The sequence below is a fragment of the Durio zibethinus genome, chromosome 12, assembly GCF_047325235.1.
Source record: "Durio zibethinus cultivar Kanyao isolate XHJ-2024 chromosome 12, ASM4732523v1, whole genome shotgun sequence".
NCBI classification, from domain to species: Eukaryota; Viridiplantae; Streptophyta; class Magnoliopsida; order Malvales; family Malvaceae; genus Durio; species Durio zibethinus.
The window spans coordinates 11899788-11912489 of NC_143173.1; the positions used below are offsets into that span (position 1 = coordinate 11899788).

Genomic DNA, 12702 nt, shown 5'->3' on the forward strand with positions numbered 1-12702 from the left:
ATCAGAGTTCATAACGAGAAGAAAATGGCTGGAACCAGAGGTCTGGGGGTTTAGGATTTAATACATGGGAAGCCCGATCTGCTTGGAATAGGTTGCCAGTGTTCTCTAGTTTGACGAAGTGAAACAGATGTAAATGTAGAGTTTTGCAGTTACCAGTGAACTAATGTCTAATTTAAATGTTTTTTTTTTCTATAAACATTATATATGCTGCTGGGTATGAGTTAATTTGGATCAAAGAACAGCAATTCAAGTTCTAATTTTCTACTTGAACCATTCAAAAAGAAAAAAAAATTGCACCATTTTTTTGGTGTTGAGGCATCATCATATGTTCACTTCTAGGAATAAATCAATCATCTCATCGGAAATGGGGTGAAAAAAAAAAAAAGTTCTTAGTCGAGTCTGGGATGAGCAACTTACCATTAGAGCTGCACAGATAGATATTGTGTATCTTGGGGGAGAGAAAACAAAACTGAGAAAATTGAAAATCGTGTTTGGTTTAATTTGATTTTTTTTTTCGGTCTGAATTATATTTGGATATTAAATATATATATATATATATATTAAGTTTAAATCAAATTTTAAATCGAAATTTAAAAAATTGAAAAAAAAGAACAAAATCAAATTATATATTTTTGTTACTTTTTATAAATATTTTAAATTTTTATAAAATAAAAATAATTATTTATATAAAAATTTATTTGAATATATTAAAAATCATATCAAAATAATATATAAAAAAATTAAAAATTAAAATCCGATGAACCCAATTAATAAAATTTCATTCAAATCAAATTGATTTAAAAAAAAATTGATTCGGATTTTAATCAAAATTTAAAATTTTATAATACTATATATTATGCCAAAAAAAAAATAAAAAATCTTGAACCTGATCCGTTATCACTTTTAATGTATCTATCCGGTAAGAGGAAAAGGGTGATTATGTTGAGGAAGTGGAGGTATTTTCAGGGAATCAGTAACATTATAAGTATTTTGTGCCCAATTCTTTCCTTGAATTTTCTCCAGCAACAATTTTGCATCAAAGCTTAACCCAGAAAGAGAAAAAATCATTATACTAAACAAGAAAAAGAGCAATATTTACTTGGGCAAAGAACAATCTCTCCATTTCTGGTATAAATAATCCTCTCTTCTATTCTTTAGGCATGTCACCATCTCTGCGAGAAACTCACTCTTCTTTGTATAAAGAGTGTGAGCTATTATAAAAAAACCCACTCTCCTGAGAAGATATCACACTTTTCCTTTTGTTGTCACCATCATCCTTTTCTTCTACTATAATTTAGTACAATCATCGCTCTCTTGATAGTTTTCTTCTGAACCAGCTTTCTGTGTTTCTCCTTATGCTTTTCCATCATTTTCTTCCTTGAACTCGGGCAAAGAACAATCCATGCATTTGCCATCTCCAATTCTGGTAAAAAGAGTCCTGTCTTCCATTCCTAATGCAAGTCACCTCTTCCGAGAGAAACTCACATTCATCTTCTTTATATAAAGGATGGGTTTTATTATAAAAAATCCAGGTCCCTGTGAAGGGATCACAGTCTTTTGGTGGCAGTTTCAGCTCCTCCTCCAGGATTCCTAGAGGTCGAAACCTTGACAAGAAAATTGACCTTCCCACCTGTCTAAAATCCCCTTTGTTGATAAAACATTTGAATAGAAGTATCGGTGTCAGGGAAACCAGAACAAGTACCTGATAACTTTTACTTTTATGGCTGATGCTGCAGCTGTGCTTCATAAGTTGAAGACATGAAACATAAAAGACTAAGGAGAGGACCAGAGGAGAAGAAATGAAAAGCCGGGAAGAGAAAACATTAACTCCAACTAACTGCTGCTTCAGCTATCTGCAAAAGCAAAAGATTTGTCTTTCCCACTTTTTCTTTTTCATCAGTTTCTGACTACAATCTTCACATCTGACAAAGAAAACAGAATTCATTCAGGATATGTTGATATCTCTGGAGTTTTCAAGTCTTAAAGTTACTATTAAACCACTTTAGACTTGAAAACTACACGGTGGATAGATTAAACTTGCCAAATCTAGGAAAACCTGTAGAATATAGACAAATGCTACAAAAGATATGGCCTTCACAATACCACAAATTAAGTAGCCGTCCCTTCTCTTCTATGCAAATGCAGCAGGAGCACAAACCTGCTTTCATCACAATTTCCTTTCTTAAAATTAAAGCTTGCATGAGGTAAAGGTTACTGTTTCAAGTCATTGCTGTAACTGTGAGCAGACCAGCTTTGTTTTCCAGTCTGCATTCTTCAGCATGCTTAAGTTTTCTTCACTTTTTGAGAATCAAAAAGTCTTGTACTCTCCAGTTTTCCTCCAGAGTTAAAATGCCATTGAAAACAGATGCTTCAAGAATTTGAGAAATAACAAGGTAAACAATGGAACATGACTTCCGGTCAAAAAACATCAGATGGAGATGCGGGGTATCGATCCCCGTACCTCTCGCATGCTAAGCGAGCGCTCTACCATCTGAGCTACATCCCCTGGTAGTCTTGCACTATGTATGCTAAATAAGTGTTCTACTATCCAAGCTACATCCCCTCTATCTATTAGTCATTAACAATTGTGTTCTTTTCAATCTCTTTCATGATAAACATTTTCCAACGTCAAAATTTGTATCAAACGAGTATTATGTAGTATTTCTATAATCCGAAATCATCCAGAGCATGCAATGGAACCATTGTCTTTTCCTAACCAGAAAAAAATTATGGAGCATATATCAACAATTGGATGGGTTAATATAGGTAATCTGTAACAAAATGTGTAATATAGTATCTTAATTTGATTCTTCTTTCGTCAAATTAAAGGAAACGAAGGGAGTCATGACTTTTACTTTGCTTTTTCTTTTCTCAGAGGCTGTTTATATAAGAAGCACCATAGAAAATACTATGACATATGATTTAACTTATGTCACTGACTTGTCTTTGCTAATGTTTACCAACAAGACCTTTGTGAGTTTTTTTTTTTGGCTAAAATTTTCTTGTTTGTGTAATTGGCTGATGAGGCTGTTTCTGACCAATCTAAAGGGGTTCTTGAGCAATTTCCATGAATTGAATTGACTCTATTGAGGCACATAAGAAGCTCTAATATGTAAAGAAAAAGAAAAGGAAGAAAAACAAAGAATGAATTGAAGAAAGAATTGATGGTGTATGAAAAGGAAATTATGTTTGTCAACATTTGCATTGTACAACTTTGTGCATTGGCTTAGGCCAGCTTTTGCTCATTGAGCGATCAAATTTGGCATTCTTGGCTCCCAACATCAGTCCCTGGTAAATCAATAAAGGAAAAACTAAAAACCCTGTATGAAGCTATACATCTGATCAAATGTTGAAGAGAAAATTGCAGAAGCTTACAAGAAAAACAATTGACTGAGGAACAAAAAGTAAATGGATAATGTGAATTATGTCTACGTGTAACTGTCACGAGCGAGCAATGATACGGGTGTAGAGGAACTCGTTCCATGTGTCGGGTAACCCTGGAAGGCACCAATGGATACAATCAGCATAAGTGGCTGGGTCAGCCTGCTGCACCGGGGTCAGCATTTTGCCTTGGCGGATGGTATAGACTGAGGTATGTGCATCTTTTCTGTATTCTGAAAGGCTTGTAATGTTAATAAAATGGACAGGGAATTTCATGTTTTGGGTAATGTTGCTGGCAATGACAAATAGCCTGCGGTCAGTGCCCACATTTAGGTACATTGACTGGTTGAGAATTGGGGTAGTCTCCAGGGCACACTTGATCCCATCTGGGTTGTTCCAGTCCAAGCTCCTGCATGCAGACATTGGTAGGTTGTAAATCATATACGTCAGTTTTGCATGAGAAAAGAAAAGCTCAATTGAGGAGACAAGTGGATTTATTACTTGATATGAAGAGGAGACATGCTGCTGAAGAAGATAGTGGTTCGATTTGGGTTCACATTTTTATCAACCCATTTAGACCATGTGGTCAATACCCTACTATATGCTATTGGTCGTTCGATCTCATCATATTCTGTGTCCCCTTTATTGAACGATCCTCGTCTGTTACATCAATCCAGGAACAGATATCCACTCCACATGATCAGATCACTCCAAAAGATGATAATTCGATTAAATCAAACATTGATGTAATGTTTAATAACTTACAAGACTTTCATAGTGAAAGTGTTCATCCACCAGATATAGGTGTTGAAGACCAAGTAGTCCACATCCTTCCAGTTCTTGCCATGTTTCTTGATTGATTCAGGCATGATTATACGATTCAAGATGCTGTGCATGTTTGGGTCATCTGAATTTGATTGCACCAGAAAAGGGGCCCAATAAAACTCCACTGTTGCATTGTAATCCTGCAAAGACAAATGTTCACAATCTCAATTACTCCTTGGGGCAGTTCATGTGGCAAAGGTCCATCAACTTGTTTTTCTGGAGGTCCACAAATAAAGCCTGTCTTTGCAGCCACTACTTCTCAGAAAACAAAGTACTAAGAAAATGTCTGGTTTTTGGTCAAAAAATGTTTAAATATATATTCAGCAAAACTTGTATCATCATGTTCTCACCTAAACTTTTATATACTACATAAAATAAAGCACCCTTGTTATGTCATTATGATTATTAATCATCATGAAAGACAAAAGCATTAACTTCAAGTATACTAGACAAGTTTTGACAGTAAGATTAATGAATACCAGAAGAAAGTGACATCTCATCAAATCTTTTCTAGTGGGAACTTTACCTCAATTCTAAACACTGAGAGAGACCCTGACTTGTTCAAGCTCTTCCTTCCAGGAGGGACAACAGATTGAAGCAGACAAACCATGGATTCCCATTGATTTCTGTTCAATGAGTCTCCAACAAACATAAGTCTTCTATTCCTCAGCTTCTCAAGCAATAATCTTGGTTTGTACCTTATAACAGAACAAAAAGCACGTCAAAATCAACAGCATCTTTAAAGATTAACAAAGAAACAAGAAAACAAGATATATAATTCCAATTCAAGAAATCCAAAAAGGGTCTTACTTGGGTAAATTACAGTCTCTAGGCTGCCATCTCCAATTCTGATAGAAAGAATCCTTTCTTCCATTCCTCATGCAAGTAACTTGTGCTGTAAGAAACTCACAGTCATCTTCTTTGTATAAAGGATGTGTTTCATTGTCAAAAACCCACTGTCCTGTGAAGAGATCACAGTCTTCCGGAGGCAATTCAACATCCTCATCATCTTCTTCAACGACTGGTAGCTCAATCTTTTGTTCTTCTTCTTTCTCTTCTATCTTCTGCTCATCATCTTCTTTATCTTCTGCAAGCCTTTGCTTATCATCTTTCACCACTATGGATTTCAAGACATGATCAGGTTCCTTTGTTGTTTCCTGATCAAGAGTCTTTCTTTTGGTGTTATCTTCTTGGTGTGAAATTCTTGAGTTCAATGACACTACGTTTTCTTTCTTGTTATTGATAGTATCTTGAACTGGGTTGCTTTGTTTGGATTGCTCCTCTTGGATTTCACTAGCTTTAGGACTTGAAAATGGAAACTCTGCTATGGACTTCACGTCCTCATTGTACATGAAAACCCCAAACAAAAACAAAGAGAAAACTACAACAAATAAGGAAAGATTATTCTTCTTGCGGTGCTTCATCACTCCTGCTTCAGTGAAGAGAGTCTTACGACGAGCTGGCTGCAAGGGAAGCATATTGCTTTGAGCAGAAAAGAAGAGAAAGGGATGGAAATATAGAGAAGGAAAGAAATGAACAAAGTGAAACTTAATTGAGGTTGTTTGGTGAGGGTTTTTTCTTCAAGAAACTGGTTAGTCTTTCTGGTGGAGGGAGAATTGTCTTTCTCAGTTTTATTTTTCTTTATAATTCCATTACTAACTACCTTCTTTTAGCCTCCTGTTTCAACACAATCTCTCTCAGAAACAAAACTGAGGAGTGATTTCAAAGCTTTGCCAAGTTGGTCTCAATCTAACTAAGATGTTGGGACTTGAATTGGAAGGTGTGGTGTGGTGTTGGAAACTATCTGGTAGACCCCTTGTCAAATAGAGTCTGATATGGAAGCTTCATCAGACACGGAAACTGGTCGGCTATACTATTTTTCATCTGATTCCCCTGGAAATTGGAAGTCAAACTCATGACCCTTTGGTCAACAACCTGAAGAGGATAAGGTATGCTAATCAAATGGTTTGTGCTTGTTTCTTAGGGTGGGTCAGATAAAATGAAGGGCTCTGATGCATTTCATAAACATTTTCTGCCAGAAAGCTGAAGACCAAAGCATTGGACCATAGCAGAGCTGAAAGCTGAGGCAGAGAAAAAGATTCCAGAAAACAACAGTGAGTTTCTAATAATCAAATCAGGATTGCCATCATGCTTTGCCTTAACAAGTCAAACCAAATAGTTTTGATACCATAAACCATATATACAAATCTGGTTGAATCATGAATGTTAACTAAAACTTTTGTTTTATTTGTAAAAAGAAAGATTCAAACATTATTCAATTTTTATATACAAATCTTGTTGAACATAAACATTACTTTTTTATTTGAAAAAAAAGAAAGGTTCAAGCTCAATACAATATTTTTAACGAAAATCGTACATGAATTATTGAATCAAATATTTGAATACAAACTATTATTGAATCTTATGAAATAATGAACCAGGCTGCTCTGGTTTTAACCAATCCTTCTATTCTGATTCCATTTTTGATACTATAATAATCTTAACAAGCATTTTCTTTAGTAGTCTTGTGATGGAAACTTGATTTTAAGCTGTTCTATATACCATTTTCAATCAATCATTTTAAAAATATATATACACAAAATCCAACAATTAACTTCCTCATTCAAAGGGTATTTGTTTGTAAAATGGTTATGGTAAAAAATTCACCTAATCACCCTTTCAAATGTCAATGTTTTTAGTTGGTGCAATGTTAATAAAACCTCTCTAATCATAATTATTAACATCCCCAAACTAAAAACCAGTGTGTGTGTGTATATATATATATATACACTTTATTTTTCAATAAAATCTTAATAAATGATAAAATGTCATGTGATCTTTCTTTGTCCACAACAACTATACCCAATGGGCTGTTGATGCATTATCAAGGCTCTTGACAATAATGATGCCATTGGTTTCATTTTCCTAAAAAAGAAAAAAAGCTAAATTCCAATTTATTAGTAACTTTATGTTTGAGAAAAGTAAAGATTAAGGAACCTTCCTTTTTTTTTTTTTTTGCTGTGAGTAAATCAGATATCATGTTTGGAGCCATCACATTTATTCCAAGCTAAGGTAGCTACACTGAGTATAATACACATAAGACAGAAAAATTTTTACACTCTGTTTAAGTTTCTTGTAGTACATCTTTTTCTAACCAGCTCATCAATTTGGACAAGTTTTTCTGTCTGTGGAACATGGTTTACTCAGTTTTTTTAGCCCTTTTTTGGGGACAAAATGTTTTAATGCTCAACATCCCTGGAGACATGCTAGCCTTGAAATGTAATACATGTCCAATTATGGGTATTCCTTTGTGTTAATAGTGTATGTTTTGAAACATATAAGGATGTTCTAATTTCATCCCATGTAAGTTTAATGCAATTTTATGTCAGATAAATATACTTGCAGTAATGAAAACTAATAAAGCATTAATGTCTAATTGTTTGAAAATAAAAGCAACATCAACTGATGACTTTTTCAATCATAATGGAAACTTGGCTGGCTTACCCTTGGATTCAAGATTCTCAACTTGAGAAAACTGCCACAACAAAAAAAAAAAATCAAAATCCAAACCAATGGGGTTTTTCTTGTTTGGATTTTCAATTAATGGGTTTAATCAAAAGCCCAAATTAAAATTTTTTTACTAGGGCAAAAGCCCAAAGTTAGGAATGGTGAGAATACTGGAGCTTGGTTTGATAATTAGCCTTCCTCTTAGCCCTGTTAGATTTCTTGTTCTAAGACCCTTTACTTTCCAATTGGGAAGTAGAGTCATTTTACAATGGATTGAAAAATGAAGCATTGATTAATTTGGGTCTGTCTCCGAGAAGCTGCCTGAATCATGTGATAGAATAAAGGATAAAATGGGTTTTAGATATGCAATTTCTTTGTCACATATCTAAAGTATTTTCAACTGCAAGTGGTAAGCTGATTTTGACTGTACAATTGTGGGAACCTTTGACAAAGACCATAACTCACAAGAAATGGAAACCGAAAAAATCAGAGTTTCAGACTCCCAACTGACAATACAACCGAACCTCGTTTGACCACGTCAGCCACTTCTCATCTAATCCACAAGCGTAGAAAGTGAACCCATTTTTTTGGTTGTTTTGTGGGTCAAATTCTCCCACCTAACAGCCAAAAAAACCCAACCAAAACAAACACAGCACTTTGCCACACACTGGACCTTTTTTTATCTTTCCTGGTTAGCCCATCTTGCCACAATGGAAATGTAACAGAAACCAGAAGCAAATTGTTTGCTGCTGTTTGTTACCGCTAGTAGTACGAAGGAAAGCAACAAACAACAAGCAACACTAGTGGTTGGAAGTGGAGAAGAGAAGCCATTAGCCCATGATATTATCTACTTTCTTGGCTATAGTCTCTCCTTGTTAGCTTTCCTCTTATCTGAGCCTGAAAAAAAAAAAAAAAAAACTTTAAGAAGCTTTAAGGCCTGGAAGGCTGAAACTTGTGCGAGTACTTGATTGCATCAGGCTCTGGGGGTTCAATGGCCTGTTGGGTTTTATCGGAATGTGGCCTAAGACCCCTCCCTAGAATTAGAATCTATCCTAAACCCAGGAATGCATTAGCTTTAAATAACAATAATGTTTTAATGATTAGAACTTTACCAGGTTCTAAAGCTGATAGTTTTGGTTCTTCATTCAAGGTCTCAACTCGGTCTAGAAATAGAAACTGGGGGGTGCTGAATGTGAGTGCTCCATTGAAGGTGGCAATTACTAGTGAAGATGATAAGGATAAGGAGACGATTGATGGGATTAATGAGATGGGAGATGATGGTGAGTTTGACCCAGCTGCACCACCTCCTTTTAAGTTGGCTGATATTAGAGCTGCTATACCAAAGCATTGTTGGGTTAAGGATCCATGGAGATCTATGAGCTATGTTGTAAGAGATGTTGCTGTGGTTTTCGGATTGGCTGCTGTTGCTGCTTTCTTTAACAATTGGCTTGTTTGGCCTTTTTATTGGATTGCTCAGGGAACAATGTTTTGGGCTCTTTTTGTTCTTGGTCATGACAGGTAAGTCAGTTGCTCTTTTTTTCCTGAATTCAGTTGCAGTTTGTCTTAAGCAAACTTCTAATTTTTTGCTTTTGATGCCATTTCATGAAATTTGATATTGACTTTGGACATTCATATGTTTTTACTGTTTGCTTGCTTTTGTTTTTGCAGTGGTCATGGTAGTTTCTCAAACAATCCAGCTTTGAACAGTGTGGTGGGTCATCTACTTCATTCTTCAATTCTTGTTCCTTACCATGGATGGTTAGTTCCTGAACACTCCCATTATGTCCAAACTGATTCTATTCCCATTATTTGAAGATATTTTTACCATATACAAATCCTACTGCCAATTTTTAAGTAACAATTTTGATGATACACGCAGGAGAATTAGCCATAGAACTCATCACCAGAATCATGGACATGTTGAAAATGATGAATCATGGCATCCTGTAAAGTCTGCTAATTCATACTTCAGGAGAGTGTTTTGATTGTATTTTTCTCTTTCAGTGATTTCAATTACTTATATATACACCATTTACTTTATGCAGTTGTCTGAGAAATTTTACAAGAGTTTAGATAATGCAACCAGATTACTGAGATTCACCTTGCCTTTCCCTTTGCTTGCTTATCCTATCTATCTGGTAAGCCATTGGATGCTTCACTGGTTGAATTCATTTATGAGCCTATGATTTGCATTTACATCAATTTGTATTATAATATGTATTTCAATCACAGTGGGGTCGAAGTCCTGGGAAAAAGGGTTCTCATTTCTATCCAGACAGTGATTTGTTTGTCCCAAATGAAAGAAAAGATGTAATTACTTCAACTGCTTGTTGGACAGCAATGGTTGGGCTGCTTGTGTATTTATCTTTTGCAATGGGTCCAATCCAGTTGCTTAAACTCTATGGCATTCCTTATTGGGTATGTTCAGCTCCTTTCTAGACATTTTTCTCTCCAGTTGCAGAGAGTTTCTTCAAGTCTTTCTTTTCTGGTTCCAATTTATTTCCTGAATTCACATAAAAATGCAGATTTTTGTCATGTGGTTGGACTTAGTGACTTACCTACATCACCATGGCCATGAGGAGAAACTTCCATGGTACCGCGGAAAGGTATGAAATTGCTCCTGCTAGACTCTTGCTTCATAGTCCATTCCACCAGCCACAGCTTGAACTATCCAGTCAAGAAAATGGGAAAATCTTGTCGAAGTTGGCAATTGAATTCCTGTGTGTTTATTAAACAGGAATGGAGTTTTTTGAGAGGAGGGCTTACAACACTTGATCGTGACTACGGATGGATCAACAACATCCACCATGATATTGGAACTCATGTTATACATCATCTCTTCCCCCAAATCCCACACTATCACTTGATTGAAGCTGTGAGTAGATTCTCTCTTTCCTGCATCAATTCACTGACAAAAACAATTTAGATTCCCATACCTTTCTTATCTGCTAAAAGTTTTTCATAAACTTGAATTGCAGACTAAGGCAGCAAAGCCAGTGCTCGGGAAATACTACCGGGAGCCAAAGAAATCCAGCCCCATCCCATTTCATTTATTTGGGATCCTCATAAGAAGCATGAAACAGGATCACTATGTGAGTGACATTGGTGATGTTGTATATTACCAAACAGACCCTCAACTATATGGAACGAGCAAACCAGATTGAAGTCCTGAAGTATTTCACGCTTAACAGGATTTGAGCATGATTTGATTGTCATTTGGAGCAGTTTTTTTATTCTTTCTCTCCCAATTGACAAGAGCCTATGATGTTTTATCATTCATGCTCTTCTGTGTGTATGACATGATAATACAAAAGAACTCTGCAATTTCAGTTGGGAATGGCTCTCTTTGGTGCTCTATGATCAGTACACATCGTGTGGACGAAGTAGAGAAGATAATAGATATTTAGTCTCTGTTTTGTTGGAGACGACCTATAAAATTATAGCCAGACAAGTGAATGTATGAGAGTTACGGTCCTCAATGATAAATACAAGTGCAGCCATATGGTAACAAACATGTGGCTTTCATAGTTTTACACCACACACTGACCATGAGCCCGTTTAAATCATTGAACTTGCGAGAAACCACCCAACTCTTTGAGGATTGTATGTTACATTTGCATGTCAGCTAAATTGACAAAATGTCTGAACGTTACTACAATTTCACCTCAAAAATTGACCATACTTGTAGTTCAAGGTACATATATTATGCAGTGAATGTACATAAATGTAAACTAATCCATGTCTGGATTCAATTGATACCAATGGATGAATAATCTTCACTCCCCAGATCAATCAATACCATCTTGAGCGCAAATACGGTTACTTACATCAACTCCATGAGGTCTGAGAGTATTAATGGCCTCACAAATATTGTCAGGGTTGATTCCCCATGCCAACAGCCAGCCATGATTCCTTCGAATCTTTTGAAATTTCCTTTGCATCTGGTAGTGAAATGAACTTTTGGACTCAGGCCAAAGGATCATTCCAATAAAATTGACATCAGCTTCTGCTGCGATAGCAGCATCTCTAGCTGATGTAATACCACACATTTTGACCAACAGGTGATTCTTTTCATGCTCCTCATCAGAAGAGAAGACTTGGTTCAATTTTGTAATGTTGCATCTGATTTTATTCTTTGGGTGTGGCTTGATTCTTAAGACCAGCAATTTTCTTCCTTTTCAGCCTGCTACTACAAACACTCTTTAAGAAAGAAGACTCACTAAACATTCAAAGAATCATCTGAAATCAGAAATTACCAGTGAAAGTTCAAAACTTTAGGCTGAAATTGACTTCCAGTAGTTAAAACTGTGTCGACAATGAATATAACAGACAAAATGCACTAAAAAACATTTACTTCCAGTTCCAGCAGAAATGCACAACAAAAGAGACAAAAGAGTCACAATTTAAGTTTGTGTCCGACTAAAATCAAGCTAACATATAACACAAAGTCCATTTAAACATATTCACATTGGAAAATAAAACATATTGGCTTTTTGTTTTCAGAAAGTTTTTCATATTATGCGCTGGCATGTCAAATCAAGTTTTGGCCAAAGCTTGGACAAAATCAGTATGGCAAAAATGTGATTTTCTGTTTGTAGAAATGCTAGGGCAAAAATGTGAAACAAATTTCTTCCGCTGAAAGCCCATTTACTAAGGAGTTGGGTCCGACAGGGGATCAAATCTCCTTCCAAGTGGGACTATTAGGCCAGATTCAGACCCACTAAAAGCCCACATAGTGGTTTGATGGCCTAGGGTAAGACCCAATAAGCCCATTTTAAAGCCATTTATCTAAGTCCAATTAGGGGTATAAATAATTGAATTCGATACACCATTAACCTCGAGTTTAAGCTGACTCCGAATTTGAAACTCAAGTTCAATCAAATTTTATTTTTTTAAGCTCAAACTTAACTTGAAATAAAATTTGAATTATTAGACTTTATTCAATTAACCTCGATTAATATATAAAAATACGCTCGATTCTTATATTTG

At 35.6% G+C, this 12702-nt stretch overlaps 2 protein-coding genes and 1 non-coding gene across 5 annotated transcripts; 1 reads left to right on the forward strand and 2 right to left on the reverse strand.

The window, feature by feature from the left end:
- Window positions 1–2433: 2433 nt before the first annotated feature.
- TRNAA-AGC (transfer RNA alanine (anticodon AGC)) lies at window positions 2434–2506 on the reverse strand. Its single transcript has one exon. It is a non-coding gene; the product is annotated as a tRNA-Ala (tRNA).
- A 661-nt stretch (window positions 2507–3167) lies between these two features.
- On the reverse strand, window positions 3168–5684 carry LOC111296352 (xylan O-acetyltransferase 1-like). 2 transcript variants are annotated; one of them, XR_016325894.1, is made up of 6 exons: window positions 5017–5684; window positions 4733–4904; window positions 4147–4346; window positions 3883–4041; window positions 3376–3790; window positions 3173–3288 (listed from the first exon to the last, which is right to left on the reverse strand). XR_016325894.1 is itself a non-coding variant. In XM_022890613.2 (5 exons), exons 1-5 carry the CDS (start codon window positions 5682–5684, stop codon window positions 3442–3444), a joined length of 1548 nt encoding a protein of 515 aa, XP_022746348.1. In that variant the 3' UTR covers window positions 3168–3441. The 2 variants fall into 2 exon arrangements, 1 of the variants encoding a protein (XP_022746348.1); XM_022890613.2 differs by having other exon boundaries at window positions 3168–3790.
- On the forward strand, window positions 5666–11251 carry LOC111296353 (omega-3 fatty acid desaturase, chloroplastic). 2 transcript variants are annotated; one of them, XM_089740589.1, is made up of 11 exons: window positions 5666–5797; window positions 5880–6155; window positions 6246–6320; window positions 8864–9231; window positions 9382–9471; window positions 9593–9659; window positions 9759–9851; window positions 9946–10131; window positions 10239–10319; window positions 10451–10588; window positions 10692–11146. In XM_089740589.1, the coding sequence occupies exons 4-11, from the start codon at window positions 8981–8983 to the stop codon at window positions 10875–10877; spliced, it is 1092 nt and encodes a 363-aa protein (XP_089596715.1). In that variant the 5' UTR covers window positions 5666–5797; window positions 5880–6155; window positions 6246–6320; window positions 8864–8980; the 3' UTR covers window positions 10878–11146. The 2 variants fall into 2 exon arrangements, with proteins under 2 accessions (XP_089596715.1, XP_022746349.2); XM_022890614.2 differs by lacking the exons at window positions 5666–5797; window positions 5880–6155; window positions 6246–6320 and having other exon boundaries at window positions 8421–9231; window positions 10692–11251.
- The last annotated feature ends 1451 nt before the right edge of the window (window positions 11252–12702 follow it).

What these genes read in the sequence shown, in the direction of transcription:
- LOC111296352 (XM_022890613.2), bottom strand. Translation starts at nt 5,684, where the DNA reads ATGCTTCCCTTGCAGCCAGCTCGTCGTAAGACTCTCTTCACTGAAGCA. An exon ending in AGAGACTGTAATTTACCCAA is followed by an intron (nt 4,905 to 5,016) that starts GTAAGACCCTTT and finishes TTCTGTTATAAG; the next exon opens with GTACAAACCAAGATTATTGC. An exon ending in ACTTTCACTATGAAAGTCTT is followed by an intron (nt 4,042 to 4,146) that starts GTAAGTTATTAA and finishes TTGATGTAACAG; the next exon opens with ACGAGGATCGTTCAATAAAG.
- LOC111296353 (XM_022890614.2), top strand. Translation starts at nt 8,705, where the DNA reads ATGGCCTGTTGGGTTTTATCGGAATGTGGCCTAAGACCCCTCCCTAGA. An exon ending in TTTGTTCTTGGTCATGACAG is followed by an intron (nt 9,232 to 9,381) that starts GTAAGTCAGTTG and finishes TTGTTTTTGCAG; the next exon opens with TGGTCATGGTAGTTTCTCAA. An exon ending in TTGCTTATCCTATCTATCTG is followed by an intron (nt 9,852 to 9,945) that starts GTAAGCCATTGG and finishes TTTCAATCACAG; the next exon opens with TGGGGTCGAAGTCCTGGGAA.